Source organism: Oncorhynchus nerka, linkage group LG8 (assembly GCF_034236695.1).
Source record: "Oncorhynchus nerka isolate Pitt River linkage group LG8, Oner_Uvic_2.0, whole genome shotgun sequence".
Lineage (NCBI taxonomy): Eukaryota > Metazoa > Chordata > Actinopteri > Salmoniformes > Salmonidae > Oncorhynchus > Oncorhynchus nerka.
The window spans coordinates 36889048-36911707 of NC_088403.1; the positions used below are offsets into that span (position 1 = coordinate 36889048).

The 22660-nt window shown below is 46.6% G+C and overlaps 1 protein-coding gene across 5 annotated transcripts in view; it reads left to right on the forward strand.

Moving 5' to 3' along the window:
• LOC115133245 (cadherin EGF LAG seven-pass G-type receptor 1-like) overlaps nucleotides 1-22660 on the forward strand; it is a 125980-nt gene that overhangs the window by 96020 nt on the left and 7300 nt on the right. For all 5 annotated transcript variants that reach the window (XM_029666282.2, XM_029666281.2, XM_029666283.2 and 2 more), the window contains 16 exons: nucleotides 2727-2890; nucleotides 3033-3218; nucleotides 3304-3417; nucleotides 3607-3781; nucleotides 4125-4266; nucleotides 5732-5852; nucleotides 6077-6260; nucleotides 7143-7244; nucleotides 8142-8236; nucleotides 10261-10470; nucleotides 11273-11456; nucleotides 11677-11826; nucleotides 13615-13801; nucleotides 14415-14582; nucleotides 14685-14811; nucleotides 15004-15204. In XM_029666282.2, coding sequence (XP_029522142.2) covers nucleotides 2727-2890; nucleotides 3033-3218; nucleotides 3304-3417; nucleotides 3607-3781; nucleotides 4125-4266; nucleotides 5732-5852; nucleotides 6077-6260; nucleotides 7143-7244; nucleotides 8142-8236; nucleotides 10261-10470; nucleotides 11273-11456; nucleotides 11677-11826; nucleotides 13615-13801; nucleotides 14415-14582; nucleotides 14685-14811; nucleotides 15004-15204 — 2510 coding nt within the window. The remainder of the gene's footprint in view (nucleotides 1-2726; nucleotides 2891-3032; nucleotides 3219-3303; nucleotides 3418-3606; nucleotides 3782-4124; nucleotides 4267-5731; nucleotides 5853-6076; nucleotides 6261-7142; nucleotides 7245-8141; nucleotides 8237-10260; nucleotides 10471-11272; nucleotides 11457-11676; nucleotides 11827-13614; nucleotides 13802-14414; nucleotides 14583-14684; nucleotides 14812-15003; nucleotides 15205-22660) is intronic.

Below are 22660 nucleotides of genomic sequence, written 5' to 3' on the forward strand. Positions count from 1 at the left end.
AGCATTTAGCGTTAGCATTCAGCAGGCAACATTTTCACAAAAAACAGAAAACCATTCAAATAAAATCATTTACATTTGAAGAACTTCGGATGTTTTCAATGAGGGGACTCTCAGTTAGATAGCAAATGTTCAGTTTTTCCTGAAAGATTATTTGTGCAGGAGAAATCGGTCCGTTTTCTGCATCATGTTTGGCTACCAATTCGTCAAAACGCCAAACTTTTTTCCAAATTAACTCCATAATATCGACTGAAACATGGTAAACGTTGTTTAGAATCAATCCTCAACGTGTTTTTCACATATCTCTTCGGTGATATATCGTTCGTGGAAGTGTGCGTTCTCCTCTGAATCTCAATGGAAAATGCCTCCAGTTGAAGATTACGCACCAATTTAGACAAAGGACACCGGGCGGACCCCTGGCAAATGTACATTTACATTTACATTTAAGTCATTTAGCAGACGCTCTTATCCAGAGCGATGTAGTCTCTTATGGCCAATCTTCCAATGATATGCCTACAAATACGTCACAATGCTGCAGACACCTTGGGCAAACGGCAGAAAGCTTAGGCTCGTTCATGGCACATTCACAGCCATATAAGGAGACAATGGAAAACAGCCTCAAAAATTCTGCTCATTTCCTGTGTGAGGTTTCATCTTGGTTTCGCCTGTAGCATGAGTTCTGTGGCACTCACAGATAATATATTTGCCGTTTTGGAAACGTCAGAGTGTTTTCTTTCCAAAGCTGCCAATTATATGCATAGTCAAGCATCTTTTCGTGACAAAATATTGAGCTTAAAACGGGCACGTTTTTTTATCCAATAATGAAATACTGCCCCTAGAGTCTCAAGAGGTTAATTAAGGTCTAGGGCGGTATATCACAGCATCATCGGACTGAGCTTGTTGTCATTGCAGGAAATCTCAATGCTGTGCGTTACAGGGAAGACATCCTCCGCCCTCATGTGGTACCCTTCTTGCTGGCTCATCCTGACATGACCCTCCAGCATGACAATGCCACCAGCCATATTGCTCGTTCTGTGCGTGATTTCCTGCAAGACAGGAATGTCAGTGTTCTGCCATGGCCAGTGAAGAGCCCGGATCTCAATCCCATTGAGCACGTCTGGGACCTGTTGGATCGGAGGGCTAGGGCCATTCCCATTCCCCAGAAATGTCCAGGAACTTGCAGGTGCCTTGGTGGAAGAGTGGGGTAACATCTCACAGCAAGAACTGGCAAATCTGGTGCAGTCCATGAGGAGGAGATGCACTGCAGTACTTAATGCAGCTGGTGGCCACACCAGATACTGACTGTTACTTTTGATTTTGGGACATTATTCCATTTCTGTTAGTCACATGTCTGGAACTTGTTCAGTTTATGTCTCAGTTGTTGAATATTGTTATGTTCATGCAAATATTTACACATGTTAAGTTTGCTGAAAATAAACGCAGTTGACAGTGAGAGGACGTTTATTTTTTTTCTGAGTTTATGATGTGGTTTAGTTGCACATCAAACTGTGAGTGTGTTTAGGTTAGTGTGAAGGTTTCGTGTGAGCTGGTGGTTTTCCTCTGCTCTCCACTCTCTTCTGAACTGTATCTCGAAGGAATCCAACTCCAGACTATCTCTGATGTTGTTCTTTATGCCTCATGTACATCTTTTGTCTCTTTCCAGGGACTGCAAATGAGCAATGTATCGTGTGAAAAAAAAGTTGGAGAGACACAGATGGTTCAGGAGCTAGTCCCCATGCATCTTTTGAGAGTGTGTGTGTGTGTGTGTGTACACTGTGCCTCAGTAGAAATATGTGCCCTGCGGAGAAGAGGGAGATCGAGAGAGCTTAGCGCTTCAGTTGTCTCATAGGGAACAGCCTAGTGCTATGCTGACAGACATACAACTGTTATACTGACTGACTGAATGGCTGACTGACTGACTACAGCATGTCTGTTTGGCTGCAGGGCTAGTGGGTGCTCTGGAGTGTGATGTGTTACACTGAATGACTGACTGACTGACTACAGCATGTCTGATGTGTTATACTGTGGGCTTGTTTGTCAAAGAAGGATTAGTGTCCTGTATGGTACAAGGTTTTTGACAGTAATGATGTCTTATAGCTGAATTAGACATGGTGAGGTGGATTAGCTACTGTAATTATTCTCCCTGGAAGAATACAAAAATACAAGATGCAATCTGTAAGTCTGACATACTAAGCATTAATGATGGGAGGGGAATGAATACAGTTACATATCGAGATATTGTTTTTGGACGATATTGTATCGATACTTTGACTCCAGGTAAAAATACAAATGTTTTTGTCTTTGTTTGCTGGCTAGCCCTAGTCGCCAGTCGCCAAAACACCGGTATTTTTCATCCTATAGCTTGTTCTCCATCTTCTTTTTAAACTGTGAGCTAAGATGCTTTCAGCACTTTTAGTTCCATGACTAATCAGAACTCCTTTTCTCATGTTCTCTTGTGTCTCTCTGTAGACAGACATACAGTGAATAATATATTTGGAACATCAAATCGCAATAAAATCGCAGTATCGAATCGCAATACATATAGATTTTGAGAATCACAATACATATTGTATCGGCATCTAAGTATCATGATAATATCTTATCGTGAGGTCCCTGGCAATTCCCAGCCCTACTTAGCATGTGATGTGTATAACACGTGATTTGCCTTAATAGCAATGATTATTGAATAGATTATGCGATTCTGATTTTGTATTATTCTCCTCCTCTAGTGATGCCGTCCCCGCAGCACTTTGACAGCCAGGCCCTGGTGTCGTGGAGTGACCTCGACGTCACCATCGCTGTGCCCTGGTACATGGGCCTGATGTTCCGGACGAGGCAAGGCACTGGCACACTGATGCGGGCTAACGCTGGAGACTCTACTATCAATTTACTGGTGAGTTATTGTACACGCACAAGAACAACAACGGAGCAAGAAGGTAAGGTGTGTTATATGGTTGATTGAAGTTCAGTAGACTACCTGTGTGTAGTAATCGTCTTTCTATCTCTCTCTCTTGCTCTCCCCACCCTCCCCTCAGATAAGTGATCAGTACGTGAGGTTTGAGGTGTTTCTGGGATCTGAGCGGGTAGCGGTGCTGGGCTTCCCTCAAGTCCGGGTGAACGATGGGGAGTGGCACCATGTCCTTGTGGAGCTGAAGAGCGTCAAAGACGGCAAGGACATCAAATACATGGCCCTGGTGTCACTGGACTACGGGCTGTACGAGGTACTGAGACATACACATACAGGCACAGATACAAACACACACACGCAGCAAATCTTACACTCTGTGTGTGTCTGCGTGTCTCCAGAGGTCTGTGGAGATAGGCAACGAGCTGCCAGGTCTGAGGCTGAGGGCTCTGTATCTGGGAGGATTACCAGGAGAGGGGAACCACGTCCACGATGGCTTCACCGGATGCATACAGGTACGTTTTAACAGTAAACCACGTCTGGATGACATTATTCTCCACAACATCAAGTACTGTAGCTCACTGTATGTATATACCTACCTGTCTTTATCTAATACCTAGGGGCTGTGGGCAGAGCGTGCGATGAGAGTGTGTACCTGCGATTCTCTGGGACCTAATGGAGAGGGCATGTTTTCTTTCCCACAGGGTGCGCGCATGGGCGAGACATCCACCAACGTGGTCAACGTGAACATGCTGCAGGGCTTTAAGATTCGTGTAGAGAACGGCTGTGACCTGGCTGACCCCTGTGACTCTAACATCTGCCCTGAGAACAGCCACTGCAGCGACGACTGGAGCACACACACCTGCGTCTGTGACCCAGGTAACACACACCCATGCGCACGTAAGGGGCGCGCGCACACACACACACACACACACACACACACACACTGTAGTAGACACACACACACCTGCGTCTGTGACCCAGGTTACACACATGCACATGCTGTCAGCACACACAGTGTACACACACACACCTGTGTCTGCATCTCGTCACACCATTCACTTGTTCTGAAAAATGTTCACCATAGGAATGCTGTTTTGTAGTCTCCAGCTTTGACTGAGTTTTTGTTCCATTATATAACTGTGTATAGTTCTGCAATGTTGTTGAAGACCTGCTGACCAGATGTCTCTCTCTTCTCTCTGTGACCTGTGTCCTTTCCCAGGGTACTTTGGGAGGGAGTGCGTTGATGCGTGTCACCTCAACCCCTGCGAGCACGTGTCCACCTGCGTCCGCAAGCCTAGCTCCTCCCATGGCTACACCTGCGAGTGTGGACAGAACTACTACGGACAGTACTGCGAAAACAAGTAAGACCTGGCCGCTTTGTGCAAGTGCCTGTGTAAGTGTGTGCACGTGTGGGTATGTGTGTGCCCTGGTTTGGCTCCACAGTGCAGGGGAAACACACATTCACATGCCTCCAAAATCAACGCAACATCTGATTGTTGAAGTACAGTTCCCGCGCAGCCCAGTCAAAACTGTTCGCTGCTCTGGCCCCCCAATGGTGGAACAAACTCCCTCACGACGCCAGGACAGCGGAGTCAATCACCACCTTCCGGAGACACCTGAAACCCCACCTCTTTCAGGAATACCTAGGATAGGATAAAGTAATCCTTCTCACCCCCCCCCCCTTAAAAGATTTAGATGCACTATTGTAAAGTGGCTGTTCCACTGGATGTCTTAAGGTGAACGCACCAATTTGTAAGTCGCTCTGGATAAGAGCGTCTGCTAAATGACTTAAATGTAAATGTAATTGTTTTCATGTTAGCCTAATCAACCTCTGCTCCCTTACCTTCCTCTCTGTCTTTCACAAATATGCGCCTCACCGTTCATCTGACTGGCAACAGGCTCTACTTTTACTGGCCTTAACTCAAAACAGTCCTTCTCCGGCACCTGACGTAAGCCTGCTGGTAATGAACCCTAGCTGTGGCTTTTCCCAGACCTGTGATCTGAGCTCTCTGGGGGATTTTTATTCTTCCAAAACTGGTCCCAGATCTGCCTTTGATCAGAGCAGGAATCTGGTGTGAGTGTCAGAGGCAGGAGCCAGAGGGTTAGATGAAACCACTGTGTGTTGTTCTAGACATTAACTGGGTCTTGTAACATGTGTCTATGTGTGTGGTTGTGTATGGTTTAAATGCAAACGGGGTCTGTAGTGGGCGTTTGTGTGAGTGTATGTGTGTTTTTGGCCATATATATATAACGGTAAGCCAAGCCTCAGGCCAGCTTTGGCTATATTAGGTTCTGCCCATAACTGGCTCCTGTAGGACTGTAGTTATGTAACAGTAGCTAGCAACGTACTCCTGACTATTCCTCTGGGTGGTAGATTGCATGTCAATTCTTTACCCACTGATCTTTGACCCATATGTCACACATAATTTCCTGTCTAAGGCAGGCTGTGGGACCACCTCATGCTTCAGTGCTCCTCCATAGGTGTTTGGTCTCCACCTGCACAGATACTCTGCTACTGACTACCCTGCCCCTATCATAACCCACTATCTTACCTCTCCATTAGCTCAGAGACATGAAAGTGTTGGAGAAAGAGTGTTTGACTCACTCACTGTGTTGTGTGTCTCTTCCAAGGGATAGAACATTTATGCTAGATTCATGATGCAGTTGAATGCATGTTTGTTGTTAAGTGATACCGTTATATAGCAGGTATGTGATGTAAGGATAAATGCAGTCTCCTTTTTTCTGGTACTTTTTTTCCTGCCATTTTATTTCCATTCATTATGTGCTGAAGGCAACTAAATGCGTTGTTATTGTGTGATGTGTCAGGGTTGAGAAGCCGTGTCCTCGGGGCTGGTGGGGGAACCCCATGTGTGGCCCTTGCAGCTGTGACATCAGCAAAGGATTCAACCCTGACTGTAACAAGACCAGTGGAGAGTGTCGGTGCAAGGTAAGAAGATAATCACAGGTACTCTTCTCACAGGCTATGCCTTTTGAATCAAACTATCTTTCCTCTTGAAGCCCCCCAATTGTAAGCTATGACAAACCTAGTAGGAATTGGCCACAACTCACCAATAGGTCCCAAATCAACCAACCATTCTTAAACAATGGGCTGGTAGATAACACTGCGTGTTGTAGGCTTTAGTAAACTAACCCTGTCTTCTCTCTCCCCAGGATAACTACTACCGGCCCAAGGATGAGGACACCTGCTACCCCTGTGAGTGCTTCCCTCTAGGGGCCCACTCCCGTACTTGTGACACACACACCGGACAGTGCCCCTGTAAGGCCGGGGTCATTGGGCAACAGTGTAACCGCTGTGACAACCCCTTCGCCGAGGTCACCGCCACCGGTTGCGAAGGTATGTGGAAGGAAATGATGCACGTGCAAATGTTTGTTACTCTTAAATGTGACCTTGAGAGCCTGTGAGGGCATTCTGTCTTTTTGAATACTTTGAAAATTGCATCCTTTCTTCTGTCCGTCCCTTCCGTGATGTAATCATTGATCTCACTCAATTTGGATTCATGAAAGCAATGATTCCTCTTATGCAGACATGTCAGATCAGTTATAACGCCAAGGACTGGAGGAAGGAAGGATTAATCTTCAGAGTATTTGAACAGAACCTCTGCCTCCCTATAGTCTGGTTACAAGGCCTTCCCTCTTTTAGATCCCACTCTAGCTTCAGTAAAGAACCACAGTCCCCATACCGTATCTGTCACCTAAGTGCTTCAACCCAACCTTGTGGCTTACTCTATAAAAGGTCTTCAAAGAGTTAAAATCATGGTCACTTTTTAGGATATAAGCACTTGGGTGTGTATACAGTACAGCACATGATCAGACTGCATTACTTAGAAAGCCATAACAACACACATACAAGTCTTAACCAGGTTTTGTTTAGGATTAGGCTACGAAATTAGAAATCATGTGAATAATTTATTAACATTGTGTAACCACTCTGTAGAATTATTGATATAATTGCTGGCCTGTTTGGCTGTTTTGAAAGACTCGTAAGAGTCGTTAGCAGTCGTGTTTCTTGGGCGTGTTAGATATGTGAAATAGAGCCCAAGGCAGCCCTTGACGCTCAAGGCAGAAGTTGTTCCTAACCATCTAGGATCAGATTACACAAGCCTCACTACCAACCAGAACCATTAGGGGATCTCAACACATCTGACCCTGTGTCAGTGGTTAGGGATTATAGGGACCACTTCTAACCATGTGCCATCTGTCCCCTCTCATCTCTCAGTGGTGTACGAGGGCTGTCCCAAGGCCTTCGATCAAGGGATCTGGTGGCCTAAGACCAAGTTTGGCCGTCCTGCAGCCATGAACTGTCCCAAAGGATCTATCGGTGAGTTCCTCTGCACTCAACACAGCTCTTAGCATAGCAGGTACAGTCACAATAATAGAAAGCTCAATTCATACAGATATCAAATGCTTCAAAGTATTTAATTCATAATAAAGATTGTATGGATGGAGAATGGAGGGTATGTACTGTGGAGTCCCTTAGTTCAAGGCCTTCTGCTGTCCCTAACACCTCTCTATTGTCGAGGGAACTCATTAACGCAGCACACTAACGAGGCCATCTCATTGGTCTATCAGGGCCTTTTGAGATTTGTCTTTGGCCAATGGTGTTAAAGAAACTCTGTCTCTGGAGGCCAGCAGCCAGAGACAGAGACAAACACAAGGTATTGTGTAGAAGACTTGGCAACGTCTGCTTGGAGACACATTCATAATACTGCAGAACCGTGTGTGTGTGTGTTCCGCGCGTGCGCACGCTTGGGTTAGGTCTCCTGCTCCACATAGAGCCTTAGCAGTAGAGACAATATGGGCAGGGCCAAGACGTAACATCACTGACCTTCTCCCATTAAACCACAGTAACCTCCCTAGTTACCCCCTTAGTTACTCTTGTCACCACGGAAACCCATTGTTGCCCTGCAGGACTCTCTTGGGCTGTTAATTGGGTGACTCGCCTTGGCTCACATCAACCAACTGTCAGTTCTAACCCTAAAGTCTTTTCTCTGTTTAATGATTGTTTGGAATTAATGGTAATGACGTTGGCATTTAGATTGTGCTTTTAACTAATTTATTATATGAAGTAACTCCCCATTTTCACCCATGTGTAGAGAGCCACCTGGTGCTAGGAAGAGACCGGTTGAACTCTTTCACACGCCAATATTCCTTTTTGTTTTTTCTATTCTTACTGTGACTATAGCTAACAATGAACTTGTTTCTTTTCGAACTGTAGGAACTGCTATCCGCCATTGCAATGATGAAAAGGGCTGGCTGCCTCCTGAACTCTTCAACTGTACCACAGTCTCCTTCTCCCAGCTCATGAAGATGGTGGGTGTGCTCCTCTTATCCAGTCCAAGTTCACTCATACAGAGACCTATTTTAACTACAGATCTGCATATGCAGAACTCTTTCTTAACTTGAAAATCTCCCACTGAAAGATTATACACAATTTGGAGTCACTTATGCGAATCTAGAGTTCAGTGGTGAAAGTAAGCCGGTACGCATCCCAGCAAAATAAATTGTGGGGTTACGCCATATTGGTCAAAAGTCAGCCTATCACAAGTAACACCCTTATTTAACATTACTGAGTGTCAGCCACATGGAAAATGTGCAAATTGCTCCAAATTGCATTGTGGTTCAACGAGAGCACTTGCATTTTTGCCAAAGCGGAGATGAATGGTCAAGACGAGCGAGGACAAGGCACAAATTAGTGACTGAGACCGAGCAGTGCAGATGAGTGGCTGAGATCAAAGCACGCGTTAATAACAGTGGACATCCATTCGGGCTACAAGTGTAGGCCTCATGACAATCGCAGAATGTCAGTACATTACAAGTGGGTGTTTTATAACAGATGTCTCTTTCCATTCATCAAATTGTGGGTCCACAGTGCACTGTAGGGGTTTGGATGCTGGAATTATTTTGTGAGTGGATGAACGTGCGTGGGTAGCCTACAGGTGTGTATTTTTTTACGTGATCTTTTGACAATCAGATGAAAACATCATGACTGGTTGTGTTTATGCCACATTAAAAGGCATAGACGGCGTGTCCATAAGGCTAGGGGAAGCTAAGCTTTCCCTAAAGTAAATTGAATTAAATTGCCAATTAAAAAAATCCTATTTAGCTTACTTCTGTCTATACATAAATAAATCAAATCTTTCAAAATGTGCTACTACACCAGAAAGCATGATTTGGCCACAGAGGATGATTAGCTTCTTTGTTTTGTTGTTGCAGTGGATTGTCTTAAATCACATGGCCAACACTGGCAAGGGCCCGCAATTAGACAGCGCACTCGGCGAATACCAAATAGATAGAATGTTGAGTTGTGACTGTCAGTGAAAAGCAGAGAGACGCAGCCAGGCATATCGTAAGATTTAAAAATACAATCGTGGAAAGCCTGTTTGGAAAGCAAATGGCTATTGCTGTACAGAGATGACAATGAAAAGACTCCAATCTGTCTTTTAGTAGGCCTCAACTTAATTGAGCGAACAGTAGCCTATCTTATTGGCACTAGCGGAGAACATCGGCCACGTCTCCGGTGAGTGTGCATATTCACTGTCTTTATCATTGCGTCAATACCACTTTTGTTGGTTTTTGGACAATCCTTTCCTCCTCTCCAGGTTAGATGGACGTCATGTTGTATTTGTGTCACCCCCTTTTCATAGGCCGATTGTATGGATCTGGCAACGTTGTTTTTTCGAGCTGTTTGTAAAATGGCAGCAAAGTAGGCTACCCTGTCATTTTTGTCCTATTAAAACTGTTTCTGTTAACGTCTCCAGTCTTATGAAGTGTAGTACAATTGCATGATATGTGTTTATAAAAGGCCAACAAGAAATACATGTGATAGGCCTATAGCTTGTAGCCGAGGCCTACTCTACGCCACTAACGTGCTGCGCTGAAGTCTTTTTTTTTGCAACCGGTGATTGAGTTATATTATAAGCCTACATTATGACTATCCAATCTAATCATCACATTAGGAAAAGTAGGTCGTCTTACATAAGTCTGCAAATGCGAGGATGCATGGAATATTTTATGACAAAAGTGCATGTTTATGGTGGAAATGTGCTTCCTCAAACTTAAAGCCCACGCGCTGCCTGTTAAAATGTATTGCATGTTAAAAGTGATATGACAAATCTTGACTTGGCCTAGGCTACTAGGCCCACAGAGATCATGTATGAAACGAATAGGTGCGTGTGCTTGGGTGTCGCGTATCGGTAAGAAATTCAATCTACTTTCACCCCTGGTTAGGATTCATTTATTAGTACCAACCTACCACAGACAGTCCATATAGTTGTAACTGTCTCCAGTATCTGTCTGTATTCTTGACCTCCTTCTCTTCCCCTTCGTCCCTCCAGAATGAGGAGATGCATCGTAATGAGTCCCGGATGGATGGCGAGCGCTCCAAAGCGATCGTCCGCCTGCTCCACAACGCCACCAACCACACGGACAGTTACTACGGCAACGATGTGAAGACAGCGTTTCAGCTGCTGACCAGGGTCCTCCAGTACGAGAGTCAGCAGACAGGCTTCGATCTCACCGCCACGAGGGACGCAGAGTTCAACGAGGTCAGAGTTTGTTGTTTTTGAAATCTTTGAATACAACATTGCAAGTATGCTGATTGCAAACAGTCTAATTGCAATGTATTTTTTATATTTTTTATAAAGATTAGTTTTTGTATGCACAGTATTTCTCTCAGGGACCATGCGCTAGTTGTCTGTTGTGTCAGACAGCAGGGCATTAGGTGCATTATTCAGGAGTAGCCTACTGGGTGGGCTCAGTTACACTGGGAAGACTGGAGGAATATACTGCCCTCCACTGGCTCTCTCCCAGTTCCACTGACAGGGGAAGCTGATCTGGCCAATGTGAACACAGGTTGGATTTGATTTAGATGACTCATGTCCTGGAGGCAGCTCTGCAGAGTGGTTACTAGCTGGCACAGCCACAAAGTGCTATAATGAGATTTTAAACATAACATTTACCACACTGCTGACCCTAATGCCTAACCCTAACCTTAAATTAAGCCGTTTTTTTTACGATATAGACAATTTTGACTTTGCAGCTGGCCTATCTAGCGGAAACTGCTCAGTTCTCGTTGCGGGGAAAGATTCATGACAATAAACGTCAACCTGCAATACAAACACTAATCTATAAAAATCTGAGCTATTTTATATCTCCACATTTTATTATGGCATTTCTCTTTAGGTTGTGAATGTTTTAGGTCACCTATCTTATATAGGCCTATGTGAGCAGGTAACATCTGCTACTCCAGGACTTAAAATTAATTAGGCAGGAGTGACAGAGTTTGAGCTGTGCCCATATTCAAAGTGACTTACTGTCAGACCGTCCTGCTATTGTTAAACCCTTCAGAACCTCGTGAGAGCGGGCAGTGCCATCCTAGACCCTGGCACCAGAGACCACTGGGAGCAGATCCAGCGCTCTGAGGGGGGAACCGCCCACCTGCTGCGCCACTTTGAGGATTACACCAACACCCTGGCACGGAACATGAGGAAGACCTACCTCATACCATTCACCATCGTCACTGACAATATGAGTGAGTGAAGACACATTTACAGACCAATGAAGAGAGGATTTCAGAGAGTCTATGAGCAGATTCCTAACTCCCTAACACAGAATTTGAACAAATCGTCCATTGATAATTCGGCTCTGGGTAAACTGCAGTCAAGTTTTACTTCCATTCAGTGCAATTATAAAATGTCACCTTTATTTGATAATGAGCTGGTCTTGATGTGTAGTTCTTTCTCTCTCCTTAGTCATTGTCGTTGATTACCTGGACACGTCTGTCCCTGGGCAGGCCTCATTCCCTCGCTTCCATGAGATCCAGGAGTACTACCCCAAAGACCTCACGTCCTCTGTCCATTTCCCACAGTTCAACACTAGGCCCCAGGAGTTCCCCAACAAAGGTACAGTCGTCTGCTCACACTACCGCTGGATATGGAGTACTGCACAAACTCGTACAAACTCGTTTGGGCTGTAATCCATCATAACCTTTCGGATTTGTGGGTGACCTACCAATTTAACAGATCCAGTGCCTGTAGTCAAGCTTGATATCATGTGTGTGTATGTATGATTTTATGTGTGTGTGTATGTATGATATCATGTGTGTGTGTATGTATGATTTATGTGTGTGTGTATGTATGTATGATATCATGTGTGTGTGTGTATGTATGATATCATGTGTGTGTGTATGTATGATATCACGTGTGTGTGTGTATGATATCATGTGTGTGTGTGTGTGTATGATATCATGTGTGTGTATGTATGATATCATGTGTGTGTGTGTGTATGTATGATATCATGTGTGTGTGTGTATGATATCATGTGTGTGTGTATGTATGATATCATGTGTGGGTGTATGTATGATATCATGTGTGTGTGTGTGTGTGTATGATAGCATGTGTGTGTGTGTGTGTGTGTATGATATAATGTGTGTGTGTGTGTGTGTGTGTATGATATCATGTGTGTGTGTGTGTATGATAGCATGTGTGTGTGTGTGTGTGTATGATAGCATGTGTGTGTGTGTGTGTGTGTGTGTGTATGATATAATGTGTGTGTGTGTGTATGATATCATGTGTGTGTGTGTGTGTATGATATCATGTGTGTGTGTGTGTATGATATCATGTGTGGGTGTATGTATGATATCATGTGTGGGTGTGTGTGTATGATATCATGTGTGTGTGTGTGTGTATGATATCATGTGTGTGTGTATGATATCATGTGTGTATGTATGATATCATGTGTGTGTGTGTGTATGATATCATGTGTGTATGTATAATATCATGTGTGTATGATATCATGTGTGTATGTATGATATCGTGTGTGTGTATGATATCATGTGTGTATGTATGATATTGTGTGTGTGTGTGTGTGTGTATGATATCATGTGTGTATGTATGATATCATGTGTGTGTGTGTGTATGATATCATGTGTGTATGTATGATATCATGTGTGTGTGTGTGTATGATATCATGTGTGTGTGTGTGTGCCTCGTCACAATCCCCGTTTTTCAATCTGTATTTTTACTGCTTGCTTGAGTTACTCGATGTGGAATAGAGTTCCATGTAGTCATGGCTCTATGTAGTACTGTGCCTCCCATAGTCTGTTCTGGGGATTGTGAAGAGACCTCTTGTGGCGTGTCTTGTGGGGTATGCATGGGTGTCTGAGCTGTGTGCTAGTAGTTTAAACAGACAGCTCGGTGCATTCAACATGTCAACACTTCTTACAAAAACAAGTAGTGATGACGTCAATCTCTCCTCTACTTTGAGCCTCTTTACAGATTTCAAAATGACAATGCTTGTCTTTCATAATTTGGTCAGCTATACATGGATGTGTAGGTTCAGAAATAGTTGTTGGCATGTCATGCCTACATTTGCTAATCATACCAATGAAAAAACATTAAAGTAGTTGGCAATATTAGTGGGTTTTGTGATGAATGAGCCAGCTGATTCAGTGAATGATGGAGCCGAGTTCGTCTTTTTGCCCCAAATTTAATTTAAGGTGCTCCAAAGCTTTTTACTATTATTCTTTATATCATTTATCTTTGTTTTAATGCATCAGTGGGTCCCAATCTACTATGTAGCAATGACTTTAATAGGTGTTCCAACTCTCTCAATTCAATTCAAGGGCTTTATTGGCAAAGCAAGTGAGGTAGATAATATACAATATACTCTCTCTTACTCTCACTCTCTAGTAGTCGAACCCAGCCCCAGCGCCGAGCCCTCTAAGACCGACGCCCCTGAAGAGTATCACACCCTATCCAATAAGAGACGCCGCCATGTCGAGCCCGCCGCCCCCCTGCCTGTTGCCGTGGTGATAGTGTTCAGGTCGTTGGGTCAGCTCCTCCCTGAGAGATACGACCCGGACCGTAGGAGCCTCAGGTGACCAGCACTTTACTACATTTTACCACACTTTACTTCAATCTTTCATAAAATCTGACATAACCAGACACTGCCTTTATCAATTTCCATGTAGCTAATCTAGCCATCATAATAAAGACATAACGTATGTCATAAATTACTCACGCGTGGCAACAGATATGGCAACTGCGTTGGCACAAACCGTTGTTTACTTTAGGTGCGATTATTGCCCTGGCATACTGTGGGTGTTTGTCTCACATATCATTGCCATGCTGTCTGAATCTTTCACTGTATACATTTAGACCACTCAAAACTCTATACATGACTAAAACATATCATTACAAATGAAACATACACGTCTAAGGCGGAGTTAAATGTGGAACAGTTTGGTTGGTATGTCATAATATTTAGCGCTGTGTGTGTATATGATAGCTGCTACACTGGTACTAGAAGGGCTCGTAAAGCACTATTTGGCCGGTCGCCAAGTGGCCACAAACAGCTGAGAATGTATATTTTGGGAACTCCCTAAAAGGAGTGTTTGTGGTCATACGTGCGTAAACAGTACTTCAAAAGTTATCAAAATGAGGATGCCCGTTCATGCTTGCTCATATGTATGTGTTGTGTGTGTGAGCAGGCTGCCCAACCGTCCAGTGATCAACACCCCCATAGTGAGCGCGTTGGTGTACAGTGAGGGTTCGCCCCTCCCCTCTCCCCTTGACCCCCCCATCACACTGGAGTACACACTACTGGAGACAGAGGAGAGGACCAAACCTGTGTGTGTGTTCTGGAATCACTCCATCGCGTGAGTACTACATACGCACACACACACACACACACACTCTTTACATGGTATTTATTATCTTGTGTGTGGTGTGTGTGTGTGTGTGTGTGTGTGTGTGTGTAGGATTGGTGGTACGGGAGGCTGGTCGTCTAAGGGATGTGAGCTGCTGAACAGGAACAACACACACATCAGCTGTCAGTGTGACCACATGAGCAGCTTCGCTGTGCTCATGGACATCTCCAAGAGAGAGGTAGGCTCATAGAGATACACTGTACATAACTCTAAATATTGTTGTCATTATATTGCTATGGGCAGGGTGGGTAGTTAATGTCCTCTCACTCTTTGCTGCTACCGAGTTTGATTATGATCTTTATTTGAGCTAGTTCTATAACAATGTAATACACGTCTCTCCCTCCTTTCTCTTCCCCTCCCCTCTCCCCAGCATGGTGACGTGTTACCCCTTAAAATTGTGACCTACACCACGGTGTCAGCCTCCCTGGTAGCCCTGCTCCTCACCTTCATCCTGCTGGCTCTACTCAGGAAGCTACGCTCTAACCTCCACAGCATCCACAGGAACCTGGTGGCCGCACTCTTCTTCTCCGAGCTCGTCTTCCTCATCGGCATCAACCAGACTGACAACCCGGTGAGAAACAATTAACCTATGACCCCTGACCTCTTACTCTGACTTCTATGACCCTAGCCCCGATGAATCGACCAGGCTGACAACCTGGTGAGGTAAACGGAACTAAGGAAGCCTAATTGTGACCTCTAACCGTGACCCTGACCTCTAATCTCTGACCGATCAACCAGACTGAAACCCCAGGGACTGAAAACTAAGGAACCCTGACCTCTAAACTCCTGAAAATGACATTGACCATGCTTTAGGTTTGGTTTGGAACGTTTAGTATTTGTGACTATCTAGATATGATTCTTAAGCTTAAGTGCCCCTGTTCTCTCTGCTTAGAGCACAGGTGTGCTTTCTATTGTATTCACAAGTTACATTTAATTCTTTAATTATCACTTCTGTAAATGATGTGGATTATGGAGTCCGCCACATTTTGTTTACAAATTGAAGGGATCACCTGGGATAACACCCCAGGAATACAGCCCTGCAGCCATTTTCTCCCTGGCGTTATGGGAATTCATCGTTGTTGTTGGGCTGAGAAAAGAGTCAAGCTCTACAACATCACTATGGAAAGTCTTAGTGTGACAATACAGAGGCGGATGCAAGATGCAAGCAACGATGGTTTAATGAATACAGTTTACAGCAGCAACAGGACAGATAGACTGTACTCAGACGGAATCCGACCCAGGGACTAGGGCGCATCTTCCGATGATAGCGTGCTGAGAAATCCAGGGGAGTGTGTCCGGATGGGTAGGAAGGAGCACAGCAGATAATCCACACAAGGGCGGCGAGAGATGAGCACGGACACACGACACAACCTCAGGGAAGTAACAACGATCTGACAACAAGAAACACTGGTTACAGAACATATAAAGGGAAGATAAGTGATTCCAGCTGGCGCAGACAATCAGGCCGAGATTGGGAACCACGCCCACACAAACACGGGAGAGAGAGAGAGAGAGAAAGAGAAAGAGAGAAGGAGGCAAGTGGATTCATGAACCGTGACAATACCACCCCCCCCCCCCCCCCCTAGGAACGCCTCTTGGCGTTCCCAGGCGAATTTACCTGTCGATTGAAATCATCGATAAGGGAGTGATCCAGAATGTCCCTAGCAGGTACCCAACTTCTCTCCTCCGGGCCGTAACCCTCCCAGTCCACCAGGTACTGGAATCCGCGTCCCCTCCTTCTAGAGTCCAAAATACGATTGACAGAAAAGGTGGGTTCCCCATCAACAAGTCGTGGCGGCGGGGGAACCGGGATCGGCGGGTTAATGCGTGCCTGAAACACAGGTTTTATTTTAGACACATGAAAGGTAGGATGAATTCTCCTATACGCCGGAGGAAGCTTGAGCCGGACCGCCACCGGACTAATGATCCTGGTGACTTTGAACGGGCCGATAAATTTGGGGGCAAGCTTGTTCGAAACGGATTGGAGTGGAATGTTCTTAGTAGAAAGCCACACTCTTTGGCCAACGACGTATACCGGAGGCTTCGACCGGTGGCGATCGGCCTTAGCCTTGGTGCGCACCCCCACCCGGAGAAGAGTCTCACGGGCTCTGCTCCATGCGTGACGGCACCTCTGGATGAAAGCGTGAGCGAAGGGAACAGTGACCTCGGACTCCGTACTGGGAAAGATAGGTGGCTGGTAACCTAAACTACACTCAAACGGAGAGAGACCCGTGGCTGCCACTGGCAACGAATTGTGAGCGTACTCAACCATAGAGAGTTGTTGACTACAGGAAGAGGGATTCTTAGAAACCAAACATCGCAACACTCTCTCCAAATCTTGGTTGGCCCTCTCCGTTTGACCGTTGCTCTGGGGATGAAACCCTGAAGACAGGCTGACACTCGCTCCCAGTAACCTACAAAACTCTTGCCAAAACTTGGACACAAATTGGGGCCCCCTGTCAGAAACTACGTCCATCGGCAGGCCATGTAAGCGAAAGACGTGATCCACGACAGTTACCGCTGTCTCCTTGGCAGATGGTAATTTAGGCAAGGAATAAAATGAGCCGCCTTCGAGAACCGGTCCACCACGGTCAAAACAACCGTCTTGCCCTGGGAGGGCGGGAGGGCGGTAACAAAATCTAGCGCGATGTGGGACCAGGGTCTCGAAGGGACCGACAGCGGTTGGAGTAACCCATCTGGGGGTCGATTAGAAGTCTTCCCAGTGGCACAAACCGAGCAAGCCAAGACAAAACTGTGAATGTCACGAGCCATCAGTGGCCACCAAAAGCGTTGCTTAACCAAAAGCTAGTGCGGCTGACTCCTGGATGACACGCTACGTTGGAGCAATACCCCCACCGAATAACATCGGACCGACACCCCTCCGGCACAAACAACCGATTAGGCGGGCAACCGGGCGGAGGCGTTACCCCTTCTAAGGCCGTTTTCACCCTCGATTCAACCTCCCATGTGAGTGTGGAGACCACTAGGGTCCCGGGTAGGATGCACTCGGGAGTGGATGGGCGTTCGGAATGGTCAAAAATGCGAGAAAGGGAATCGGGTTTGACATTCTTGGAACCCGGGCGATACGAGAGAGAGAAGTCAAAACGTCCGAAAAGAGTGCCCACCGCGCCTGCCTGGAGTTGAGTCGCTTGGCGGTTCTGATATATTCCAAATTTTTGTGATCGGTCCAAACTATAAAAGGTACCCCGAACCCTCTAACCAATGGCGCCACTCCTCCAGTGCTAACTTCACTGCCAACAACTCTCTGTTGCCAATGTCGTAGTTGCGTTCCGCAGGTGATAACCGATGGGAAAGGAACGCGCAAGGGTGCATCTTGTCGTCAGAAGAGGAACGTTGGGAAAGTACCGCACCTACCCCCACCTCTGAAGCGTCCACCTCCACCACGAACTGACGCGAGGGATCGGGAGCTATGAGGATGGGAGCCGAAACAAAGCGGCTCTTGAGTTTGGCGAATGCAGCCTCGGCTGTATCGGACCACCTGAACGTCACTCTGGGGGAGGTTAAGGCGGTAAGAGGAGCGACTATCTGGCTAAAGTTGCGAACGAAACGCCGGTAGAAATTGGCGAATCCCAGAAACCTCTGTAGGGCCTTACGGGAATCTGGGCTTGGCCAATCCACCACAGCCTTAACCTTGTCAGGATCCATGCGAATACCTTCAGTCGAGACGATGTAACCTAGGAATGGAACGGATTGTGCATGAAAAATGCATTTCTCCGCCTTGACAAAAAGTCCATTCTCCAACAACCTCTGAAGCACTCGTCTGACGTGCTGAACGTGTTCCTGGAGAGAAGAAGAAAAAATCAGTATGTCATCCAGATAAACATATATGAACTGATCAATCATATCTCTCAGCACGCCATTGACGAGTGCCTGGAAAACCGCTGAGAGGTTGGATAGCCCAAAAGGTATGACCAAATATTCGAAGTGCCCTCTGGGGGTGTTAAACGCGGTCTTCCATTCGCCCCCCCTTATGCGAACCAAATGATATGCATTACGTAAATCCAACTTAGTGAACACGGATGCTCCCTGTAACCTTTCAAAGGCTGAGGACATCAACGGTAAGGGATAGGTATTCTTCACTGTGATGTTATTCAACCCACGGTAATCAATCAAAGAAGAACCCCGCCCCCGCTGGAGAAGAGGAAGGACGAATGAATCCAGATGCCAGAGAATCAGAGATGTATCTCTCCATAGCCTCCCTCTCAGGAACAGAGAGTGAATATAACTTGCCTTTAGGCGGAGACTCACCTGGCAATAATTCTATTGCACAGTCATAGGGACGATGCGGAGGAAGAGAATCAGCACGGGACTTACTGAACACCTCCTTCAGGTCGAGGTATTCAATGGGCACGTTAGACAAATCCACTGCCTCCTCTAGAAACACAGAATCAGACACAGACGAACAAGCAGACACTAAACAGGACTCAAGACACTTGTTACTCCACATGGATATAGAGTTATGACCCCAGTCAACTCTGGGGTTGTGTTGGGTGAGCCAAGGGTGGCCGAGAACTAATGGTGCAAGGGGTGAGTCCATGAGTAGAAATGATAGTGTCTCAGTGTGATTGCCAGAAGTGATGAGTGTGATAGGTTCAGTGGTGTGAGAAATGTTGGGGAGTTCTTGACCATTGAGAGCGTTGACGGATATCTTGTGCGTGAGTGAGGTGATAGGAATCTGGAGTTTGTGAGCGAGCTTGAAGTCCATGAAATTACCCTCTGCTCCTGAGTCCAGTAAGGCTTGGGTGTCGTGCGTGTGGGTGGCCCATCTTAGTCTTACCGGGAGGAGAGTAGATGATGAGGTCTTCTCTGTGGTGACACCACCCGATAGTAGCCTCATGCTTACTACCGGGCCTAATCTTTTACCGGGCAGGAGTGGATAAAGTGGCCCGCTCTACCACAGTAGAGACAGAGTCCTTGGGATCTCCGCCTCTCCCTCTCTTCCCGGGAGAGGCGAGCTCTCCCCAGCTGCATGGGTTTGTGAGCGGAGGCTGAACTGGCCGTGTTCCCGCCGCTGGCATGCCAGCCCTCCGTGTCGTTATACGGTCTGTTAGGGCATGCTCAGCGGCCAACACGACTCAGACGAGCGTCGACCCTCAAGGCTAGTTCCACTAGTCCATTTAAACTCCTGGGAAGGTCCAGAACATAAATCTCCTTCTGGATCCGGTCCTCCAGCCCATGCAGGAACATGTCCCACTGCGCCTCCTCGTTCCACTGACACTCTGCGGCCAGAGTGCGGAATTGGATGGAGTATTCCGATACTGAACGGTCTCCTTGGCGAAGGTCAGCGAGTAGTCTGGCCGCCTCCCTACCCGCCACGGCCCGATCGAAGACCCTTCTCATCTCCTCGGAGAGTGTCTGGAAAGAGGTGCAGCATGGGTCCTGGTTCGCCCACACCGCCGTTCCCCAAAGAGCCGCTTTGCCTGATAGCAGTGTGAGTACGAATGCTACCTTAGACTGTTCACGGTTGAAGGTCCGTGGCTGCAACGAGAAATGCATGGAACATCTCGTAAGAAAAGCTCTGCAATAGTCAGGATCACCTGAATAACCCTCTGGTGTCGGTAGCCGTGGCTCTAGCTGGGAATCCGGCTCTGGCGGGGCGGGTTGAACTGCCGGTGTAGGTGGCGCAGCGAGACCCCTCAGATGTTGTAATTGTTGGGTCAGCTGGGATACCTGCGTCGCAAGGGCTTGTACTGCCCGACCTGTGCTGGAGATGTTCTCCTCTTGTTGATCCATTCTCGTGATACTGCGGGAAATGAATTCGGTCAGACTCGTTGAACTCGCTGCATCCATGGTCTGGTCAGATCGTTCTGTGACAATACAGAGGCGGATGCAAGATGCAAGCAACGATGGTTTAATGAATACAGTTTACAGCAGCAACAGGACAGATAGACTGTACTCAGACGGAATCCGACCCAGGGACTAGGGCGCATCTTCCGATGATAGCGTGCTGAGAAATCCAGGGGAGTGTGTCCGGATGGGTAGGAAGGAGCACAGCAGATAATCCACACAAGGGTGGCGAGAGATGAGCACGGACACACGACACAACCTCAGGGAAGTAACAACGATCTGACAACAAGAAACACTGGTTACAGAACATATAAAGGGAAGATAAGTGATTCCAGCTGGCGCAGACAATCAGGCCGAGATTGGGAACCACGCCCACACAAACACGAGAGAGAGAGAGAGAGAGAGAGAGAGAGAGAGAGAGAGAGAGAGAGAGAGAGAGAGAGAGAGAGAGAGAGAGAGAGAGAGAGAGAGAGAGAGAGAGAGAGAGAGAGAGAGAGAGAGAGAGAGAGAGTGGATTCATGAACCGTGACACTTCGTGTCTGTCTGCCTGCACGCGTTTCTCTTTTTGTCCAAAATCATGTTGCAATGTTTAAAAACACACTCACAACCCACGTTCATTATATGCACACAGAAACACACCTCCCCAGTCCCTCCACATACACACCTCCCCAGTCCCTCCACATACACACCTCCCCAGTCCCCCCACATACACACCTCCCCAGTCCCCCCACATACACACCTCCCCAGTCCCCCCACATACACACCTCCCCAGTTCCCCACATACACACCTCCCCAGTCCCTCCACATACACACCTCCCCAGTCCCTCCACATACACACCTCCACAGTCCCCCACATACACACCTCCCCAGTCCCCCACATACACACCTCCCCAGTCCCCCCACACACCTCCCCAGTCCCCCCCACATACAGACCCCCCCAGTCTCCCCAGTCCCCCCACATACACACCTCCCCAGTCCCTCCACATACACACCTATTGTACTATTCCTGTAGTGAGGTGGATTTTAAGGTAGGATAAGGGATAAAGCAGGGATTTCTGTTTCAGGTTCACTCCAGTTAGCAGTTTCTGGTAAGTAGCTGCTATTTGTTTGCCTGTAGCCATTCAGGTACTGGTGCTGACAGGAGCTTAGAGGGATCGGTCCTACCTGAGAGTTTGTCTTTGTCTGCTCAATTTTTTTGTTGTTGTTTGGATTATACATCTGATGCTTCACTAATAGTGTTCGAGCTAAGGAATTTACTGTACTGGATGGGACTAACCATTTTTTTGTGTCTAAAAATAGATTCCCTATTTAAGGCACTCTGAGATGCCGATACTGTGGATTCACATAGCATGTGATTCCTTTAACTTGTAAGTGCAGTATAAAGGTTTGCCTATAAGCAAGTAATCTAATAGTGTATTTTGACATATATGCAATTTACTCTGAAATGCACACACACACACACACACACACACACACACACACACACACACAGACACACTAATAGGCCTGATGTCCCTCTGGGCCTGTGATAATAGAGACATGCTGTTACTGGTGCCTGACTGTTTGAGCCTCAGGGCAGTAGACCCTGTCACAGACAGACATACAGGTCTGAGTCTGTCTCCATAGACTGTTACTGTTCAAATTCAAATCAACTTCTTTGATATCATGAGCTTTACAGAAACCCAGCCTAAAACCTCAAAGAGCAAGCAATGCAGAGGCAAAAGCACAATGGCTAGGCAAAACTCCCTAGAAGGCAGGAACCTACAAAGAAACCTAGAGAGGAACCAGGCTCCGAGTGCTGGCCATTCCTCTTCTGGCTGTGCTGTTGCAGCAGTAGTAACGATTGACACGATTGACACTCACTGACTCACCCTCTGTTTTTCTGAAGTTAGAAGCCTAGCCGTGTGTGTTTGTGTGTCAGTGCGCTGGAATGCTGTCACCAGTCACAGCCCTGAGCCGTCTTCTGTTAGATTGATGACCCTCAGCTCCGTGATCTAGCTCTAGTCCTCTCCCTCCCCTACCTGCTGGGGGATTCCCAAGAACACTGCATTCTTCCTGGAACAAGGCATGGAGGGAGATAAAGAAAAGTAGAGCGAGATGGAGGCAGGGAGAGAGAGAGACCCACTCAGGGCTAGACAGAGTGTACAAAACATTGTGAGCACCTGCTCTTTCCATGACATAGGCTGACCAGATGAATCCAGGTGAAACCTATGATCCCT